Below are 19,131 nucleotides of genomic sequence, written 5' to 3'. Positions count from 1 at the left end.
GTAAATTTCAGTCAAACTACGGAAAAGTTATCCGCATTCTACGAAGAAGGAACCAGATTTACATCCCACATCCCAATAGTTGTGCCACAATACCTAGCTCTCTGATTTCCTCTGCTGTAACTGCATGCTGGGCCTGTACTGATTTAAAGAAGTGTCATTTCCTTTGGTTAACATATCAGCAGTTACGCTCAACTCCTTCCTCTCATCCCATTGGAAATTTTCAACTTTTATGTATTCTAATGTTTTCAACTTTTACGTAACTATGACACACACCTTATATCTCTGAGAACCAACATTTTTTGCTTTAACAAATATTTTCAACCTGATCAACAGGTCAGTCGAGTATTTTATGTAACTGTTTCAAATATATGTTTTTTTAGCCATGTCAAGCAACTCGCCAATGTTATTTGAGACACAGTTCCCTCAGTCCAGACTGGAAAAAATCTCAAACGTGGATGGTTTTAACGAGTGGCTCCAATTTATCCAAGACTTTTCCCACTTAAATGCAAACTGATTTTATTTTATTATTCTTTTTTACTTTTTACTTTAGTTTAGTTTATTTTAATTTAATTTCTTTATTACACTTTTCTTTTTTATCTGTACTTTTCATTGTATTTTTTTTTCTTTTCTTTTCTCTCAACAGTAAATCACTTATGATCTTTGATTTGTGAAATATTACTGCCCAAAATGCTTTTCCAGTCTATCTACATCAGTAAACATTGTTTCGAGAAATTCGAAACAATGTTTATCGACACGTCTTGCGTTTCTTTTATCTAACACCATTCTCAAGATTATGGAAAAACAGGCAGATGACAGTGGGAATTTATAGATCTACTTTTTTCAAATTGCAGCCCAATAACAAAAATAATTTACTTTTAATATTCTGTATAAATAAAAATCATTTACTCTAAAATATTTCCTTTGTGAGCTTAATTCTGTTGATTGTTGTTTTTGTGGGTTGGCTTGTGATTTTGGTAAATGTTTACTAATATAAAATGGGAAATAAAAAAATAATGATGATAATGCACATTACTTTAAATACTGCTCTAAGTAATAACCAGTACTATTTCTGTTAATGTCAATAAGTCGCTAATTGTTTTATTGTCTTGTGAACGAAAACTCTCTTCCTGATTTTAAGTCAGTCAAATTAAAATGACATTATATTGTACTTGAAAGAATTTTTTTAACATTTGTTTAACAACTAGTTTTGTTACATCTGATTAATTTTTTTCTTTTAGTTACAGTTTAACTGGCATGCCAGTTTCCCCCATTTATATGCAGCATGTCAGTCATTCCATGAAAATACATTATGTAGTCTATGTCTTGATACATATGATAGGAACTCTAGTACTCATGTTCAGATAATTCAAAACGAATATGCAGAAAAAATTGGAAGCAGTGGCCAGTTCTATATTGTGTTCTAGTTTGAAAAACTAACTTCATACATGTAATGTCCCATGATAGGTTGTAACAAACTTCTAAGAGACTACTGCTTTCTGTAGCAATGATACAAATAGCTTATAACAGTATAATTCTTATCAGTAACAGAATGCAAATGCAAATCACATAACAAATTTATGACTTTTGTAGAAAGTTCTGTTGAAAATTTCTAATGTGATCTAGATTTAGTGTGAGATCCTGGAGACCCTTCTCTTTCCTTTAGGAATGATAAATCATAACAACTAACTGATGTGTGTGAACATTATCACCTAAATAATTACACAGTAAGGAGAGTCAAATAGCAAAGGGAGAAAGTACACTTTCTGCCCAAACTGACAAGTTCCCACAGCTCTAGTCAGCCTACCGAAAACATACTGGAGTGACATCACAGTAAAAACATAGAGTCACCTGATTAAATTCCCACACCTGGTGGGGATATAATGGTCTCGTACCTGAAGCTTCAGGCAGATTCCATCATAGAAACGTGTGGACCGAGACTCCCGTCCTGCCATTCCCCTGGCCAACTCATCTCTCTGAACGTCTCCATCGAACGCTATCTCCAGAGAAGTCGCCCTACTATACACCAATACTACCTTGACTAGACCCAAACAACTCTAAGAGGTATTATACTTGAATGATTTATGTAAACTCTCTCTCTTAGTTATTTAGAAGTTAAGTAGATAGCTTCTCGTTATGCCACTACTGAACTTAATATTGGATAAAGATATTAGTTATTTGTAATCTGTAGTCATCCTCATGTTGCTCGTTAGTTTTACCATTAAAATTTGTTATCTAGATTTTTCTTGTGTATGACCGACTCCTTGTTGACGAACTCACCTACCCTTCCTACTCGGACTACATTAATTATATCTTTAAGTATTATTCGAACCGTGAGCTACACGAGAAACGTAGAAAGCCATCCAGTGACTGCTCACGCGGTCACTGGATGGCTTTCTACGTTTCTCGTGTAGCTCACGGTTCAAATAATACTTAAAGTAATAATAAATAGTAAAATAATACTCCCTTACCGGTCTCGTGTAGTCTTCACAGATCCGAGACCGGAAAAAGGGTGAGCCGAGCAGACACCTCCGGCTTCTCACATTAGCACTCAATAATTTCTATTTATTTCCCGTCCTAAAAAAGCACTTATCAAAATGTCATATCACCCATGACGAAGTCATCAGAAGTGCTACCATAGCATGCCTGATGCAAAAAGAGGTATGTTCTATACATTCTATATATCACATAATTTCTTTGAAATTAATTGAGACTATGTTGAAAATAGTGTGCCAAGACACCTTTTTTTATGCATTGTAAGTTCATTCCATTAAAATCCTGCCTTTGATTTATGGATACTATAAACTTACTTTCTGATCAACTCATAATTTCAGCAAAATCTCTAGCTTTAAACTATAAAGTCTTTTAAACTTAACTGTTTATTAATCTTAAATAATTGTAAATATAAAATATTTTAAATAATGCAGTAATAGAGTAAAATGTATATAAAATTAACAATTGAAGAAATCAGCTAATAACCAATTAAAAATTTTATTTCAAAACTGTTTAGTAGATTTCCAATATATAAATTATCATAAAATTTTTTAAAAATAATTAATGGCTTAAATACATACAAAATATTTAACGTTAACGAATAAATATCGATCACGCGTATTTGATTGGTATTAATCAGAAATTAACGCGTAAAATTTTTTTAGATTATTCTAAAATTTTTATCATTAAATTTAAAAACTTTTTGAATACATTTAAAAAAAAACAAATTGTTTTTGAACCAGAAATAAAAATATATTTATCCAAAGAAAAGCTTCGTATAAACTAATTTAAATTGCGCCAATTAAAAATTTTTCAAAAAATTCTTTTCCTTAATTTCAAAGCATTTAATAACGCGTTTATTAAATGTCTCAAAATTAAGAAAATGAAAGATTTTAACTTCCCGCATCGATTTAAAAATGTATTTAAATAATAATAATAATAATAATTTTTTTTTGATTTAATGAAATCATCCATTGAATATTTAAAGGATGAATGAAGAAAGGAGGAATATCAGTTATATATGATGAGAGAATTAGTCAAGTTTACCAGTACCTTTCGGTTGGGATAACCACTTTGACAACAGCATTCGCTAATATCTGCAGAAGGGTCGGTAGACACCAAAAAAGGGTAGGAAGAGCAAAATGTTATTATATAATATTTAATCATAAACAATATAGAAAATGAATTAAATAAATAAGAAAACTAATAAAAAAAAATTAAAAAGTATCAAAAATAAAGATTTTCATATTAAAAGATATATTGTCGTTCAAATAAATAACTTTATAGTTACATTCAATACTTATCAAGTAATTTATATGTAAATAACACTGGTGTCCAAAATTAAAGTCCAGAAGATGTTTTCGAAAATAATATTAAATTACCTGATAGGAAGTAGAAAATTTTGGTACATAGAGATGTATAATTGTAAAGGTAATAAATATTTTATTACAACAAAAAGGTATGTATACAGTTTTCATATCTAGGATCATACCTTTAAAACTCAAATTTGAGATTTATTATTTATTTTAATAAGGAATATGATGATAAAACAATCATAAACGGGCCATTTATAACCTCAATAAGGGCCATTCTTAACAAGGTTGATGAGATGAAATCTGCTCTCTGAGGTAATCCCAATCATTCTCTATATTGAATTCAAATCTGGAGACTGGTTGGCCAGTTCATTCTATATATATATAATCATACATACATACATACATACATACATACATACATACACTGAGTGGCCAAAAAATTAGACACACCCCTTATTTGAAAGTAAACCAGTCCGACAGTGACATAGAGTGATGTAACAATGCAGAGTTGCTTATAGTATAAGGAATGTTCAGCTTCAGACGACCTAGTTATCACAAAAGTTAATGTCAAAATGGGTAAGATGAAAGTTTTAAGAGACTTTAAACGAGGGATGATTGTCGGTGCAAGAAAAGCTGGTGCCAGCATCTCTGAAATGACAATTATTTTAGGATTTTTTTCACCCAACAGTATCTCAAGTGTTTAGAGAGTGAAAGTAGAGGGAAAAAACTTCAAGCAATAATAACAATTCTGGTAAAAAAAGACTGGTGAATGAGAAAGGTGAAAGGCGATTAGCACGCATAGTTTGCAGTAGCAGAAGGGCAACAACATGACAAATTACAGCAGAATTCAATGCAGGTGCATCAGAAAGCATATCCCAATGTACAACAAGAAGAACTTTGCAAAGAATAGACTTTAGCAGAAGGAGACCATCAAGAGTGCCTTTGGTATTACAGAAAAATAGGAAAAGGCACCCGTTGTGGGCCCAGGAACAATGAAATTGGTCACTTGAGGACCGGAAAAAAGTAGCATGAATCTAGTTTCCTGCTCCATCATGAAGATGGCAGGATCAGAATATGGAGCAAACAGCACAAATTCATGAACCCCTCCTGTCAAATGACAACTCTTCAGGCTGGTGGCGGTGGAATTATGGTGTGGGGAATGTTTTCCTGGAGTATAATGAGTCCCTTGATACTTGTGGACACATCTCCAAAGACACAGTTTACCTCAACATTGTTGCCGATCACATACACTCATTTATGGCTGTAATGTTCCCTGATGGAAATAGTCAATTTTAGCAGGACAATTCACCTTGCCTGTGCTCGATCAGTCTCAAATTGGTTTGAGGAACATCAATCACAGTTTAACCTGCTTCCATGGCCATCTCAATCCCCTGACCTCAATCCTATAGAGCAGTGGTTCCCAACGTTTTTTTAATCGCGACTCTTTTTAGTTTTTTAAAAATGTTTGCGATCCCCCTTTCGCATCCGTCATATTTGATCAATAAAACAAAAACTAAAAGGTTTGACAAAATATATTTTAGGACTTAACAATAGTGATGATATTTTTTATCAAGTATTAATTATTAATGTGATGATTGAGTTTACACCTGCTTAACTTCGGACTATAGAGCTAGTGGAAGGAATGACGAAACTAGATTGAGGCGTCTCTAGCAGCAACACCGAGTAACAGAATCGGGCTACAAAGCACCACTAAAAGTATGACGCACGAAATGGCCTTGTTAACGGAGGTCTCAACTATACCCTGCTAGTTTGCCACAGTCGAATTTCACCAGGCATAAGGAGAGGTGCGGGCGCCGGCTGCCCACTGCATATCTCGCGTGTTGCCAAGCATAAATAAATTATTAACATTAAAACGACCCCCAAAAGAGCTAAGGCGACCCCCCTGTGGGTCGTGACCCACTGGTTCGAAACTGTTGCTATAGAGCAGGGGTGGCCAACAAGTCGATCGCGATCGACCGGTCGATCGCCAAGCCAATTTTGGTCGATCGCTAGCGATGTCTTGACTTAATGTATTATATTTGTAACCGAACGCAACTGTGTGCATGCAGTTATGACTCGACTCACAAGCAGTGAGTGCACTTCGTACTGAAACAGTGTATAAACATAGTATGTATTTCACACTTCCCCCTCCCCACTTAGACTATGCCTATGACAACAAGTCAATCGCGACACATTTTTACGATAAAAAGTAGATCTTATGTGCACAAAAGTTGGCCATCCCTGCTATAGAGCATTTGTGGGACAAAGTTGAAAGATCACTTCAAAGCTTTGAAACACCACCATCCAATCTGAGCCAACTTAGAACTGCCATTATGTCAGCATGGGCCAACATTCCTCAGCAATGGTATCAGTAACTTGTTGAGTCTATGCCAAGAAGAATATCTGCTATGATCAGAGCTAAAGGTGGACCAACTCATTATTACAGGGTGTGTGTAATTTTTTTGGCCACTCAGTGTATATATATTTTATCACTTTATAAAAATTCATTTACAGCCTAAACCTTTCGTGGTTGACCACTATCATCCATTAAAAGAAGAGTGAGAGCCAACAACTCTATAAAAGTTCTGATACAGAACAGCAGGATATTGTCTCTGCAGTGTACAGTTTTCAAACCGCCTCTTTCAAATATATGACGAGGGAAACTAAATTCAACACATTCTATATTCCAGCAAAAACGAAAAAAAAAAAATTTTTTAACCAAAACACAAATGTTTTTGGTCTTGTTTGTATATAGTTATATGAAGAGGTATGTGGCCATTTACTATGATGTTGCCCCACCCCAATAAACCACCATCTCGAAGAGTCCCATTCTCTGATATTTGAAAGGGATAATGAGTTCTTTATTTCTTCCAGATGAAATTACATCAAAAATCCAAGATACAATTTTTCCATGATGCATTTATTCCAGTAGCTATGAAGAACTCCAAAGATAATTGTTTGAAAGTATGCAAACTCACAATTAAAGCCAAATATAATCTTCCTAGCATTGTACTCCTTGGGCAACCTTGGTAAGGTCCTCTTGATTTATCACCAGTCTCGCTAAACTGTTATTACCTGGGGATATTCAGTTCCCTTTTGATCTGGGCCTGAGACTGTACAGCTTCAAGTTGTCTTATCACACTGAATTGGGTATATGTGTGCGAGTCACAGGGAAAGCATTTGCATGCAATGAAAAGCTTCTTGCTCTGTCTGAGAACAAGAAATGCCCATTGCATTATCGGATACATTTACGTTGACAATTTAATTTGCCTGTTTGTCAACTTTCCGGTTTCTAATATACAAAAATTTCATGTTAGATAAATGTCTCTCAAGTACATTTGAACACACAATACAAGTATTGTTATATTTGTTTCAGTTTTTATATAATAGCCAAAATTATAGTTTTGACTTTAATTTTGGACACCAGTTTGTATTATATTTGTTTAATAACTCATCAGATATACATTACTAAAGAATATCTCTTTTTATGATTAAAAAAATGTTTTTTCCATGTAATTTTCTATAGAATAAAATATTATATAAATCAAAATGTCTATATAACATTTTGAAAATCATTTCTTAAAAAGACAAACTTTAAAAATTATTAAAAATCTTACAATAATTTGCATCATACTATTAAAAAAAACAAATTAAATAAATTCAAACACACATTCAATGATACTATATTGTATCAATAAATATTTTTAAAGTATAAAAAATACCTACTTTGGGAAGACAAACTTTTAATTGAATAATAAGAAACATTTTTATCCTGCTCCAGGGCAACCTCAGCTTGAAACGTAAGCTGAGGTTACCTGGATCAAGTGAAAAACATTTATTATTCAAGTAAAGATTTGGCTTCCCAAAGTAGCCATTTTTAATATCTGTAATAATATGATGCTGAAGACACATGAAGTAGTTGATCACTAAACATGTGTTTGAAATTATTTAATTTATTTAATTGTTTAAATGAAAACAAAGAGAGAGATTTTATTTTAGAATATTAAATTATGTATCACAAAATTGTAAATTTAATAATTATTAAAATGCAAACTATATGAAAGACGTACTGGAACCCTAGTAGAATATTTTGGCATATATCCTGCTTGTCAATAAAGATTAGTATTTATATAGTAAGTGTGCAAATGTTAATAAATCATTGTTTAAATATACAGTTAAAAATAAAAACAAACATTGTGTAACAAAACAATAACTATTTTTAATCAAATTTCAATAATAACTTGTTATAATCAGAATATGAATATAAAAATATTTTTAGTTTAATTCACAAGTGATTTACGAATTAATTTTTCTGTTAACATTTAATCTAATAGCAGAAATATTTAAATATTTTCAAATGCTGGATATATTAACCTTCTGATTCAATAAAGTGCTACTTAATTTAGACCCTCTCTCAAGCCGAAACCTTTAAAAATGTTATCTGTTAAATTAGATACGAGCGAAATTTACAAACACAAAATTGCACGTGCACAATCCGTCATAACTCGAGTTAAAGATAAATTGTAATAAGTATAAAAATATAATTTATATAAAGCATCAAAAAATGTGACTATAAAATTATACTTGATGAAGAAAATTTTATAGTCACATTTTTTGTTGCTTGTATATAAATTATATTTTTATACTTATTACAATTTATCTTTAACTCGAGTTATAAGTTATATACACATATCTATAAGACAATAATATGAATTTAAAACTTCATATTATCGTCTTATAGATATGTGTATCGGGAAGTTAATATTAGTTTGACAGATGTCAAGTTTGCTTACATAAATGTAGCATTTAGGGCTATGTTCATACTGCCGACGACGACAACTACGGATACAAAATGATAAAGATAGTATGATTTTGTTGTATTCATTCACTGCCAAAGTTTTGCACATTGTTTATTGGTTTTCACATTAGAGCATTATTCCAAGGATTTCTGTACTTTTAGATCAGACTCGTCTGTTTTAAAAAAGGATATGTAATATGTTAATTCTTTGACAGTGGAATTTATTAAGCCGCCGTCTTTCATCAACATACAATATTAGCCATTCCTCCATCTCGTTCGAAGAGAATTACGGGAAGTTCATATCGATTGGTCAATACTGTTGTGATGACAACAAATGTTGAATTGCGGCTAACTTTTGTACAACAAAAGATAAAAATATCGGTTTTTGTCATTGGCAGTGCAAACACAGCCCAACCAAACCTTCTCTCTATTGTTTAAACAGTTTATTTCTTCCAAAAAAAAAAATCTTAAATGTTATCTTGATCTAAAGATGAAGAACTAACAATGAGAAAAATGTATATCTATATTTACCATAACTTACATTAATCTGACTATTAATATATATATCACCTAGCAGTTGCCTTTTACATCGTTTGATAAGTTGGGTTTTTAATTTATTTATAAATATCTAATTATAAATGCTGCTAAGAGTGATTAAAATAAACCAATGTCAATGCATGGTTTATTTTAATTTTATCAAGCTGATGCGTTATTTACATTAATAAATCTGAGATAAAATTACACTGAAAAAAAGAAAAAAGTCTGAAAATAAGGATTAAAAGAAAAATACTCATTTAATTCATAATTACTACCGCAAAAATATATTTTAAGTGTGCGTGTCACAATTCATTCTACAGAGGAAAAAAGTAAGAACTGAAAATCAAATTGCAATTATTTATTATGATTTTCACATAATTTTGTTTAAAATAATCTAAAATAAATATTTCATTTAGAAGCTTGCAAAAGAAATAACAGATGAAAAACAGCAATGAAAAATATTATTTCAAATGTTAAAAAAAATTTATTTCAGATTTATTAGTGAAAATGATTGCATTAAGTAATACGTTATACAGAAGCAAGCACAGTAGAGTCTCTATAATCTGTCGCTTGCCACTCCAAAACGTCCAGTAATCCGACACACTGCAGGCCGGCATACGTGAAATTTTCACATAAACCCCTCGTTGTTGTATGGAACAGTGAGAGACCAATGTATGCATATACCATTAGTGACTAACTGTTTATTGCAAGTGTGGTCAAAAAACAGTCACAATGATAATTGAGGTGATAAACTAACCTGTAAACCAATTGCATTTTTTACTGTACAGTACAGTGTGTACATACACACAAAATCCAGTAATCTAACACCTGCCAACCCGATACATGTTGAATTACAGAAACACTACCGTAATTCTTTCTAAATTTAAAGTACTGATTTTTAACACTTCTAGTAGTAAAACAATTTGTTATCACTTTACAAAATTAAGGTCCAAAAATCTGTAATTTCATATCATTTTTCATATAAATTAAATCTTACAAAAACAGACTTGACTTAGCTACAGTTTAAATTAACTCTGTTTCAGTTTGAGCTACATCTTAACATAAAATTTTTATTTTTAGTAAAAGTTAAGTGAAAATACAGATTTTGAGATATTAGCGAGGTTGAGGCCGAAGTTCATAACGCGAAAACGTGTACGTCGGGCGTTCGGCACCGCTTTCCCGTAAGCCTAGAAGTTTGACAATGGTGTTTGGAAAGTCAGTGGAATCATGCTCGACTTTCCAAACGCCATTGTCAAACTTCTAGGCTTACGGGGCCGAACGTCCGACGTACACGTTTTCGTGTTTTAAAACTTTGGCCTCAACTTCGCTATTATTACTTTAGTAAACAAAACACTGATTCCATCAAAGCGAAATAAATTGCTCTAAAAACAAAACATTTATTAGCAAACATATACTTTTTATTTGTCGTTGGAACAGCCAATTTCATAAAGAACAGTTAAACAAATTTCAATTAACAACTTTTCGATATTTATTTGAATTACTGTTCTACTTCAAACTTTTATTTTTTGTTTATGCAATTTATGTAATCAAATATTTTAATCAATAAAAGAAAAAAATTAATGCTCTTATTCTGTCAAATATTTAAAATTTTGTTTAAAAGATACAAATTCAAAATAAGAATATAACAAAATCATTTTCAAAGGCAAATAATAAAAATAAGAGTACAAAGCCAGTTAGTTATACATAAATATATTAATTCTTTAATTTAAAAAAGTATATATGCAAGAATTTTTGCATACTTTATTGTAATTTTTTTTTTAGATTCAAACATAAATTTGAGACTTTTTACCAGTGTAAAGTAATGAAAGAAGATAGTAGTTGTAGTATATAAATACAGTAAAAACTGCTTAGGCGACCATCTGCATTCGACAGGCACCTGTCAAAACGGGCAAAAATTTCTGGCGCGGAATAGTTTATACATAGTGTCTTCGTATAAGTTACCCGTATTAAACGATCACCTGTTTAACGCGACTGCAGGCATCAATTTTTGGTCCGAAACAACATACAACAACTGTAATATGCGACCATTTTCACATCTAAACTATCGTTCAAACCCATCTCAACAACATTTCCCTCTCCTAATATAATGAATTGGTCTAAACTCTTGTTCGAATCCACCTCGGGCACTTCTCCCACCCTTGAAATTAGGTGCAGGAGTTAATGAATTAAGTCTAGCAACAAAGGAAATTCATTTCTGTTTGTTCGAAATTGTCCGAAAAATGAAAGAAATGAAAAGTGCTGTCATTAAAAGATCGGGTTAAAGTTATCAGAGAAAGTGAAAATGGTTTACCATAATGGCAATTAGCCACAAAGTTTAACTGTGGGAAAACAAAATTTATTTTACCGTAGACGTACTTGGGGTATAAAATATTGTATACATGATACAATTAATCGGCTGATCTTATCGTTTGATAAAATTTATTTTATTTTTTTGAAGCTTGCATACAGTACATGTGCGATAAATAGTTTCTGTTTCAACCTACCTTATTTCCAAGATATTTTTAGAAAAACAATATTCAAGTAATTTTCGCACGCAAACAATAAACGCATTAACACAAAATCGGTTTTACAGGCAACCTTTCTTTTTCGATTCTGCGATTGTCATTGATGTAATGAAATTGTATTATGAGAAGAAATAATAGAATCGTTTTATTATTAATTAACAATTTTTCATTGTACTTAAGAAAATATTAAATATTTAAAAATACAGTATTTTTAAAGTTAAAATAAGATTAAACTAACGAAAACCAAAACCGAAGTGGTGGAGAGATACCATGCGCTTTTATATCGATGACGTAATACACGTAACCGAGGAGCGAACGAAGAGAACCGACTTGAATTAATTATCTTGGAAAAAAGAAAATGTGCATTATAATCGATAAAATGCAAATACCGTATTAAATCTGTCTTATAAAATCATGACGACTCCTGTTAATCGAGTTATCGGATAAGAATAAAATACAGTACCAATATAGTTCTATCATTGAAAAAATTCGCTTATTTTTGCTCACGTCCAGTTTTGCTTAGTATATATGGCTTTTAGTCATATCCATGCGCAAAATAAATGCGGAAATACGAAATTACAGCACCACCTGTATTGGACAACCACCTGTCTAAAAGACCAATTTTTGAAGAAAACGTGGGTGGTCGCCATAGACAGGTTTTACTGTATACACAATTAAAACACATTTAAACATAAATAAAATATTAAAATAGATTACCCTAAAATCTTGGCTATAGCAAAGGGCAGTCTATAGCTGCAAAAACAAAAGCTGTAAAGGAATGTTGAATTTTGTGAATAAGCTGCTCTCATACATAGGCTGTGCACAACCTATGACTCTGAATAAAAGCCAATAAAAAAAGAACGGCATTGAGAATACTATTACTTATATAAATATCACTGTGTTCTGTTACATACTAGAGTTAATCATATGCCATTTTGTTGATTATTTTTGCCAGTTTTCACAAATGCTTTAAAATTATTACTACATTGTATTATTACCATTATATTTTACTGGATTTTTCTTTCGTATCGTAGTTATAGTTTTTACTAGTAATCACATATTAGTCGCCCTCGTGCACAGGCTACAGATGACAAATTCTACAAATATAGCCTTGTATAGGCCAAGGCTGTATAAGCCCTTGTGTTTACGAACAAGAGCTTATACAGCCTTGTACAGGCTGAAAACTATAGCAAAGGTTTTAAGGTATTATAATTTGAAAGAATATTTGTATTACAATTAAAAATGAACTTTATTTAAAATAAAGTTCTATAACTCTTATCACCTTCTTATTAAAAATAAAAAAAGTATTCAAAACTGTGTTCAAGCTAAAAAAAATAATAAATAAAACATTTTCACTTCTAATTTTCAGAATATTTTTAATAAATAATTTAAGCTAAACAACAAATTTTACTCTAGAAGTCTAAACAGCAACAAAAAGAAGAGAGTAATGACAATTACTATTTAAACTTTGTTAAGCTTGTTATTTAGTTAGAAAACACACACATCACTTTAATATGGGTTTTATATTAAAAAAAATTAATATAATCTAATGTAACTGGTAATCACAAAAAAATTAACAACAGAATTAATATAATTTTATTGTTTTATCATTTCTATTGTTTACTGTTAATCTGGTCTTCGTCTAATGTCGTAGCAACGTTTGTCCCAAATCAAGTATCTCCAGGTACCCTAAAAATGATTTCATTTCTTTGACACTTCATATATTTACATAAAGTGTCAAATAAATGTATTAGTATATACGACTCTTCTTTACAGGCAGAAATTTTAAAACTCCTACTTGGTTTCTAAGTTAAAACTGGACTAAAACTTGAAAAGTATCTTTCTATATAATTCTTATTGAAGAATGCTAAACACTGATCCTTTTAAAACAATTATGCAGTTCCTTTTTCTTATTTTAATACAATCAAGTTTTTTTTTTACTATAATTTATTACTATTTTTTTTATACCAAAAAGCCAAAATTGTACATAAATATAATCAACGATACATATTTGTAACCATATCTCATTGTGTTGTAGCTCTCCTGCACGAGGAGGAATCTGATGGCTTTTCTGACGGTAATAGTAAAATTACACCTATATTTCTCTGAGAAACAAATTTATGTTTGTTTCAACAATGTCAGGTTCCTATAATTCCTTCTTGTAAAAGAAAAGAGTATGTATATAAATTATCTTGGAGGAAGTATGTGAATTTTTATGTATTGTATGTCTTAATTACAGTTATCTAAGATCTTACAACTCTTATTAGCAACAGATTCTTAGAATTTCACACAACAGATTTAAGCTAAAATAAAGATAATGTATCTAGGTTCTGTGTAAGAAGGGTTCTGTACAAGCTAGTCAAAAATGCCTGCCCACAATAAATAAAATCGGTCAGAAATAGAAACTAACAAGAATTTATAAAAGAATACAAAAGTCTTAATGTTCTATTTTATAATATCATTGTATAATGACTACACAAATGTAGGCAAAAAGATATATATGCTCTTGAAGATAAAAGTACAGTTTTATTAAAAACATACATAGCATTGATTAAGTACAGTTATTAATTAAATTTAAATAAATTATGTAAGATGTGAAATTATCTGTTTCCTTTTAATAAACCATCAGGGTTTTTGCTGGCTTTTCAAATATGTTCTTCATTGCAGAAAGGGGCCTAATAATTCTTCAATTATAATTCTCATTCTTTGCTTCAATAATTTTTATTAAGCCACATAAAAATGAAATAGTATACAAATTAAACATGAGGAACTGCTAACAATCAATTGTTAAAAAACTAGAATAAAATATTTTATTTTATGTTCACATCTCTGATTACAGCAATTGTTACAAGTGTATAGTAGAGTATTTCTACAAACTTAATTTTTCTTGATGAGAGAACATTCATATTGCATAAACATGGACATTAGTTTTTACACAATGATTAAATCCTAACCTCCTCTTAAAGTATCTGAATCTTTTTAAGTATTTCTCAAACAACCAAGTACTTTCATACATTGATAAATATCTATATAAATACCCATACATGCGTATGTAATGTTTCTTCCTCCTCTTACATTCACTGACCGGCATCCTCGGATTTAGCTCTAAATGAAGCTTGACAATGCAGATCAGAAAATACAATAAGAAGAAACAAATATTTTTACCATTTAAAGCTAAGTCTGAAGATGCTAGTCAGTGAATGAAAGAAGAGGAAGAAATATATATATATATATACCCGAAGATGGATATTAACTAAAATCTGAAAATACTTGGTTGTTTGAGAAATAATTAAAAAGACGCAAATACTCCGAACACGCCACAAAAGACTTAAGTTCCACCCAGTAACATAAAATAAAAGAATCACAAAAGTTTTTGACTTCCTCCCAAGATCTGCTTCAGATTTAAAGCTAACCATTCTACAATAGAACGTATGCAGAATTTGAATTATATTAAATAAAGAACAGTTAGCATTAAACCTGAAGCAGATCTCGGGAAAAAGTCAAAAACATTTGTGATTCTTTTATTTTATGTTACTGGACTGAACTTAGTGTGTTTAGTGTTAAAGAACAGTCCAGTTTACAGAAAATTTAACTCTTTGGAGCGGATACTCCAATAAAGCTGAAGCTAGCCAACTTTGACAGATTTTATGACATTTGGAAAGATATTTGATGATGAGCTGATCCAGCTCAGAAAGCATTTTATACATTGAATAAAAAGGACCTCTTTTTCTGTTTGTAATTAAATATGGGATTGGACAAAGATAATGACTTCTCAGGATATTCTACATCTACTTTCTTCTTACTATTGATATTTAATTTGAAGTAATTATGTTATAGTATATTTTTTATGTTAAATAATTGTTTGACACAATGAATGTTATATACGAATAAAAAAGTATTCTTGTATAACATTAATCAATCTGCTACATATATTAAATAGCAGATTGTTTCTGTAAAACTTATAATTTGGTTCCAAAATTGGAATTTAATTGTTTAACAGTTCTTTATTTCTTTTAAGTAAAAAAACAAATCATTAGTAAAAATAATTTATGATTCAAACATTTCTCGTGAAACAATTACAATTAATAAAAGTAAATATTACATTACAATAACAATTCAGATGTATACTATGCATAAAAATATCTTTAATGTTACCTGCTGGAATTCTGCACTTTCTTCTTTAGTTGTTGGATATGGCACACCTGGAGGTGGTAATTTTTGTCTGTCTTTTTTGTCTGGCTGAGCATTAAATGGCAAACCTGATGGCGGTGGTGGAAGAGTAAGTTCAACCATTGCTGGAGGAATGTAAATAGGATGAGGAGGTATAGGAACTGCTTTTCCCCATCCTAACTTCATTTCAAAACCCATAATTTCTCTACCTAAATATTAAAGTGAAAATACTTTCCTAGTTTAAAATTTAGTAAATTTATCAAAAAATATTAAATTTTCATTTAACGTTTTGAAACGTAAGTTGACTGTCAAAAATTCGGAATTTTACATATAAAACCAATTACTAACATTTCGGGAAATAATTTCAATTTCTCAATTTTAAGATATTTTTGTTCAATAAAGAATTGTCATTTTGATAATAAAGATTTGTAAACTTATTTAATGTTTAATGCTTTTGTTTAGCCATGAATAAATATTAATTCCAATGTTATCCCATTTATTACATAACAAGCGAAAGGCCCGACGCAGGCATCGGGTCATACTAAATAGTTAGCATGCATAGCAATGATAAATAATTAGTTACAATGGTTTACCTAAAGTGCGGAGATGTTTGGCAGAACACTGTTTCAAGTGAACTGCCCAGGGTAAATTGCGTGGAGATCTCTCTGCATGTTACCCCACTGGCCTGTGGTACTTTGCAGGCACTGGTGGTTTTTGAAAGACCCACAAAGTTTGTGTTTTTAAAATCACAATTAAAGTATTTCCCAAAACATGACATTTCGGGTAAATACTCTACCATCTCCCATTAAGTTCCCTTGTAAAGGTGTTTTAAGGAATTAAACTTTTACATTTGTTCTTATAATAATGAAACAAAAAAGTGTAACTATTATTGTCATGCACTATGACCTACATCACTACATCCAATTCTTTTTAAATAACACAGCAAGAAGCATGCATGCCAAATACCATCAAAGAGAGTCACACACGGACTCTGGCAATTCCTATGTTTGCCGCTATGCTTTGTTGGCGCTCGATACGCCAACAGAGACTGGCCATTTTTTCAGTTTATATAGTAGATTATTATATTATTACCATTCGTTACAGCAATATATTATACACTTGTCTGCATCCAACTCCTTTCTACAATACAATAGTTTTGTTTGCAAACTAAGTCATTGATTTAATATGCTTTATATTCTTTTTATTTTTATACTGCTTGCTTTAAATAAAAAATTTTCTTTCAAAGCATTACATCTATTAAAAATAAATGTGAATTTTTTTATTCCTTATTTAGTGATGATTACAATTTATTTATTTTAACTGAAAGTTGTTGTCATCTGAACTAAATGATATTTCTTAGCTGTTACAACACAATGATTTGTAAATAATTTCAATCTTTTCTCTGTCCTCTGCTCAAATCAAACGGCAGGAAATATCTCATTTTTCTATCCTTCATTTCAAATTTTTAAAGTATACAAATATTTATTTCCTTCCTTATAATAGAAATTCCTAAGCTCCAAGTAACTCATATTATTACGTACTGTACACCCTGTATCCTCTTTGTGAAAAACATTAAATTTCTTGGTATTGCTGTTTCATTGACAGAAGAGTTTAACTAATAATGCATGATCAAGCAAAGTGTACACAACAACTCTTCACCTGTCAAAGAATTGTGAAAAATATTTAGTGACTTTTTTTATACTTGAAATTCATTATAAAATGTACATAAATTCAACTGCTAGGGCAAAATTTGACACTGTCACCCTCTTAATGTGCACATTATCTAAGTTAATCGAAAAATCGAAACCGTATACTCGGGACAGTATTTATAACAAATTTGATTGACATTTGCCCACTAGTTTCTTCCACAAAGCTCTGAAGACCTACTCTAATTGTGATCACCCTGCATATAAACAAAATGCAAATCATTAGCCAAAATAAGCTTAAACTATATGATTATTTTTTAAGCTATGCATCAATTAGAGTGAGAATTGGTTTGATCCTTTCTTTCAAGATTATTAAAAATTAAATTCAAATTAATTTCTAATTATTAACCTTTGCACAAAAATGTGTAAAAGTTAAAGGCTTAACTGGGCCAATTTGAAAATTTTATAAATTAAAATTTATCTATACATCCACAAGAGCCGAATTATCGGGCTAGAGTTGGCTATAATAAATAAATAATAAATAAGACAATTTGGCACTAGAGCTTGGCGTTAGGCGCCATCTCTTACTAAACTTAATAATTATAATTAAATTAAATAAATAATTTTAATAATTTGGAACTGGAGGAAAAGAAATCGGCCCGAAGCGGGACTCGAACCCGCAACTTCTGCTATCCGTGCAGACACGTTACCAGTTACGCTACCCGGACCTTCAGTCCGATCGCCTCCTCCAGTATAAATAAGCTAACATGACGACCATCGACGGTCATTACAATGCCGGCTGGGGACACATCAAGTGCCCACGTCCTCCCAAGCTAACATGATGACCGTCGATGGTCGTCATGTTAGCTTATTTATACTGGAGGAGGCGATCGGACTGAAGGTCCGGGTAGCGTAACTGGTAACGTGTCTGCACGGATAGCAGAAGTTGCGGGTTCGAGTCCCGCTTCGGGCCGATTTCTTTTCCTCCAGTTCCAAATTATTAAAATTATTTATTTAATTTAATTATAATTATTAAGTTTAGTAAGAGATGGCGCCTAACGCCAAGCTCTAGTGCCAAATTGTCTTATTATTATTTATTTATTATAGCCAACTCTAGCCCGATAATTCGGCTCTTGTGGATGTATAGCTTTCTAACGGGTTAGTTGTTATTTATTTATAAAATTTATCTTTAATAATGCACGACCATGCCACGATACATTTGGATATGTCATGGAAGATCCTGCACATTTTCACATCATTGCAACAGTGAACGTTGGTAACTGTTGCCTTTGGGCTGTGTTAAACCTCATGCTTTCCAGCAGATTCCATTACACATGCTTAGATTTACAGTCTGGGTTGGATTCATGGCCACATTTATCCTTCAACCATTCTTTGAAAAAGCTAGTCCCAATAAGCCTGTGAAATATTCTGTGACAATCCAAAGATATCAAGAAATGATCAACACTTTCGTCATACCCCAACTACAACAGCAACAACATCTTGAATCAATCACTTTCATTCAAGATGGAGCATTTCCACATATCAAACACTGACACAGCAGTTTGTGACAACATTTCACCTGTAACGGTGCATTAATCATGCCTTTCCTATTACCTGACCACCTCATTTTCTAGATCTGTATCCGTGTG

The 19,131-nt window shown here is 31.3% G+C and overlaps 1 protein-coding gene across 2 annotated transcripts in view; it reads right to left on the bottom strand.

Annotated features, from left to right (window-relative positions):
- Nucleotides 1–19,131, bottom strand: part of LOC136976828 (U2 snRNP-associated SURP motif-containing protein) — a 171,880-nt gene that overhangs the window by 100,198 nt on the left and 52,551 nt on the right. For both annotated transcript variants that reach the window (XM_067272219.1, XM_067272226.1), the window contains 2 exons: nucleotides 15,822–16,045; nucleotides 3,544–3,587 (listed from right to left, as the gene is read on the bottom strand). In XM_067272219.1, the coding sequence (XP_067128320.1) occupies nucleotides 3,544–3,587; nucleotides 15,822–16,045 (268 nt within the window). The remainder of the gene's footprint in view (nucleotides 1–3,543; nucleotides 3,588–15,821; nucleotides 16,046–19,131) is intronic.

Source organism: Centruroides vittatus, unplaced genomic scaffold (genome assembly GCF_030686945.1).
Source record: "Centruroides vittatus isolate TY-2023 unplaced genomic scaffold, ASM3068694v2 contig_1112, whole genome shotgun sequence".
NCBI lineage: Eukaryota > Metazoa > Arthropoda > Arachnida > Scorpiones > Buthidae > Centruroides > Centruroides vittatus.
The sequence above is the reverse complement of the archived record's forward strand: the minus strand, read 5'-3'. Positions and strand labels throughout refer to the sequence as shown.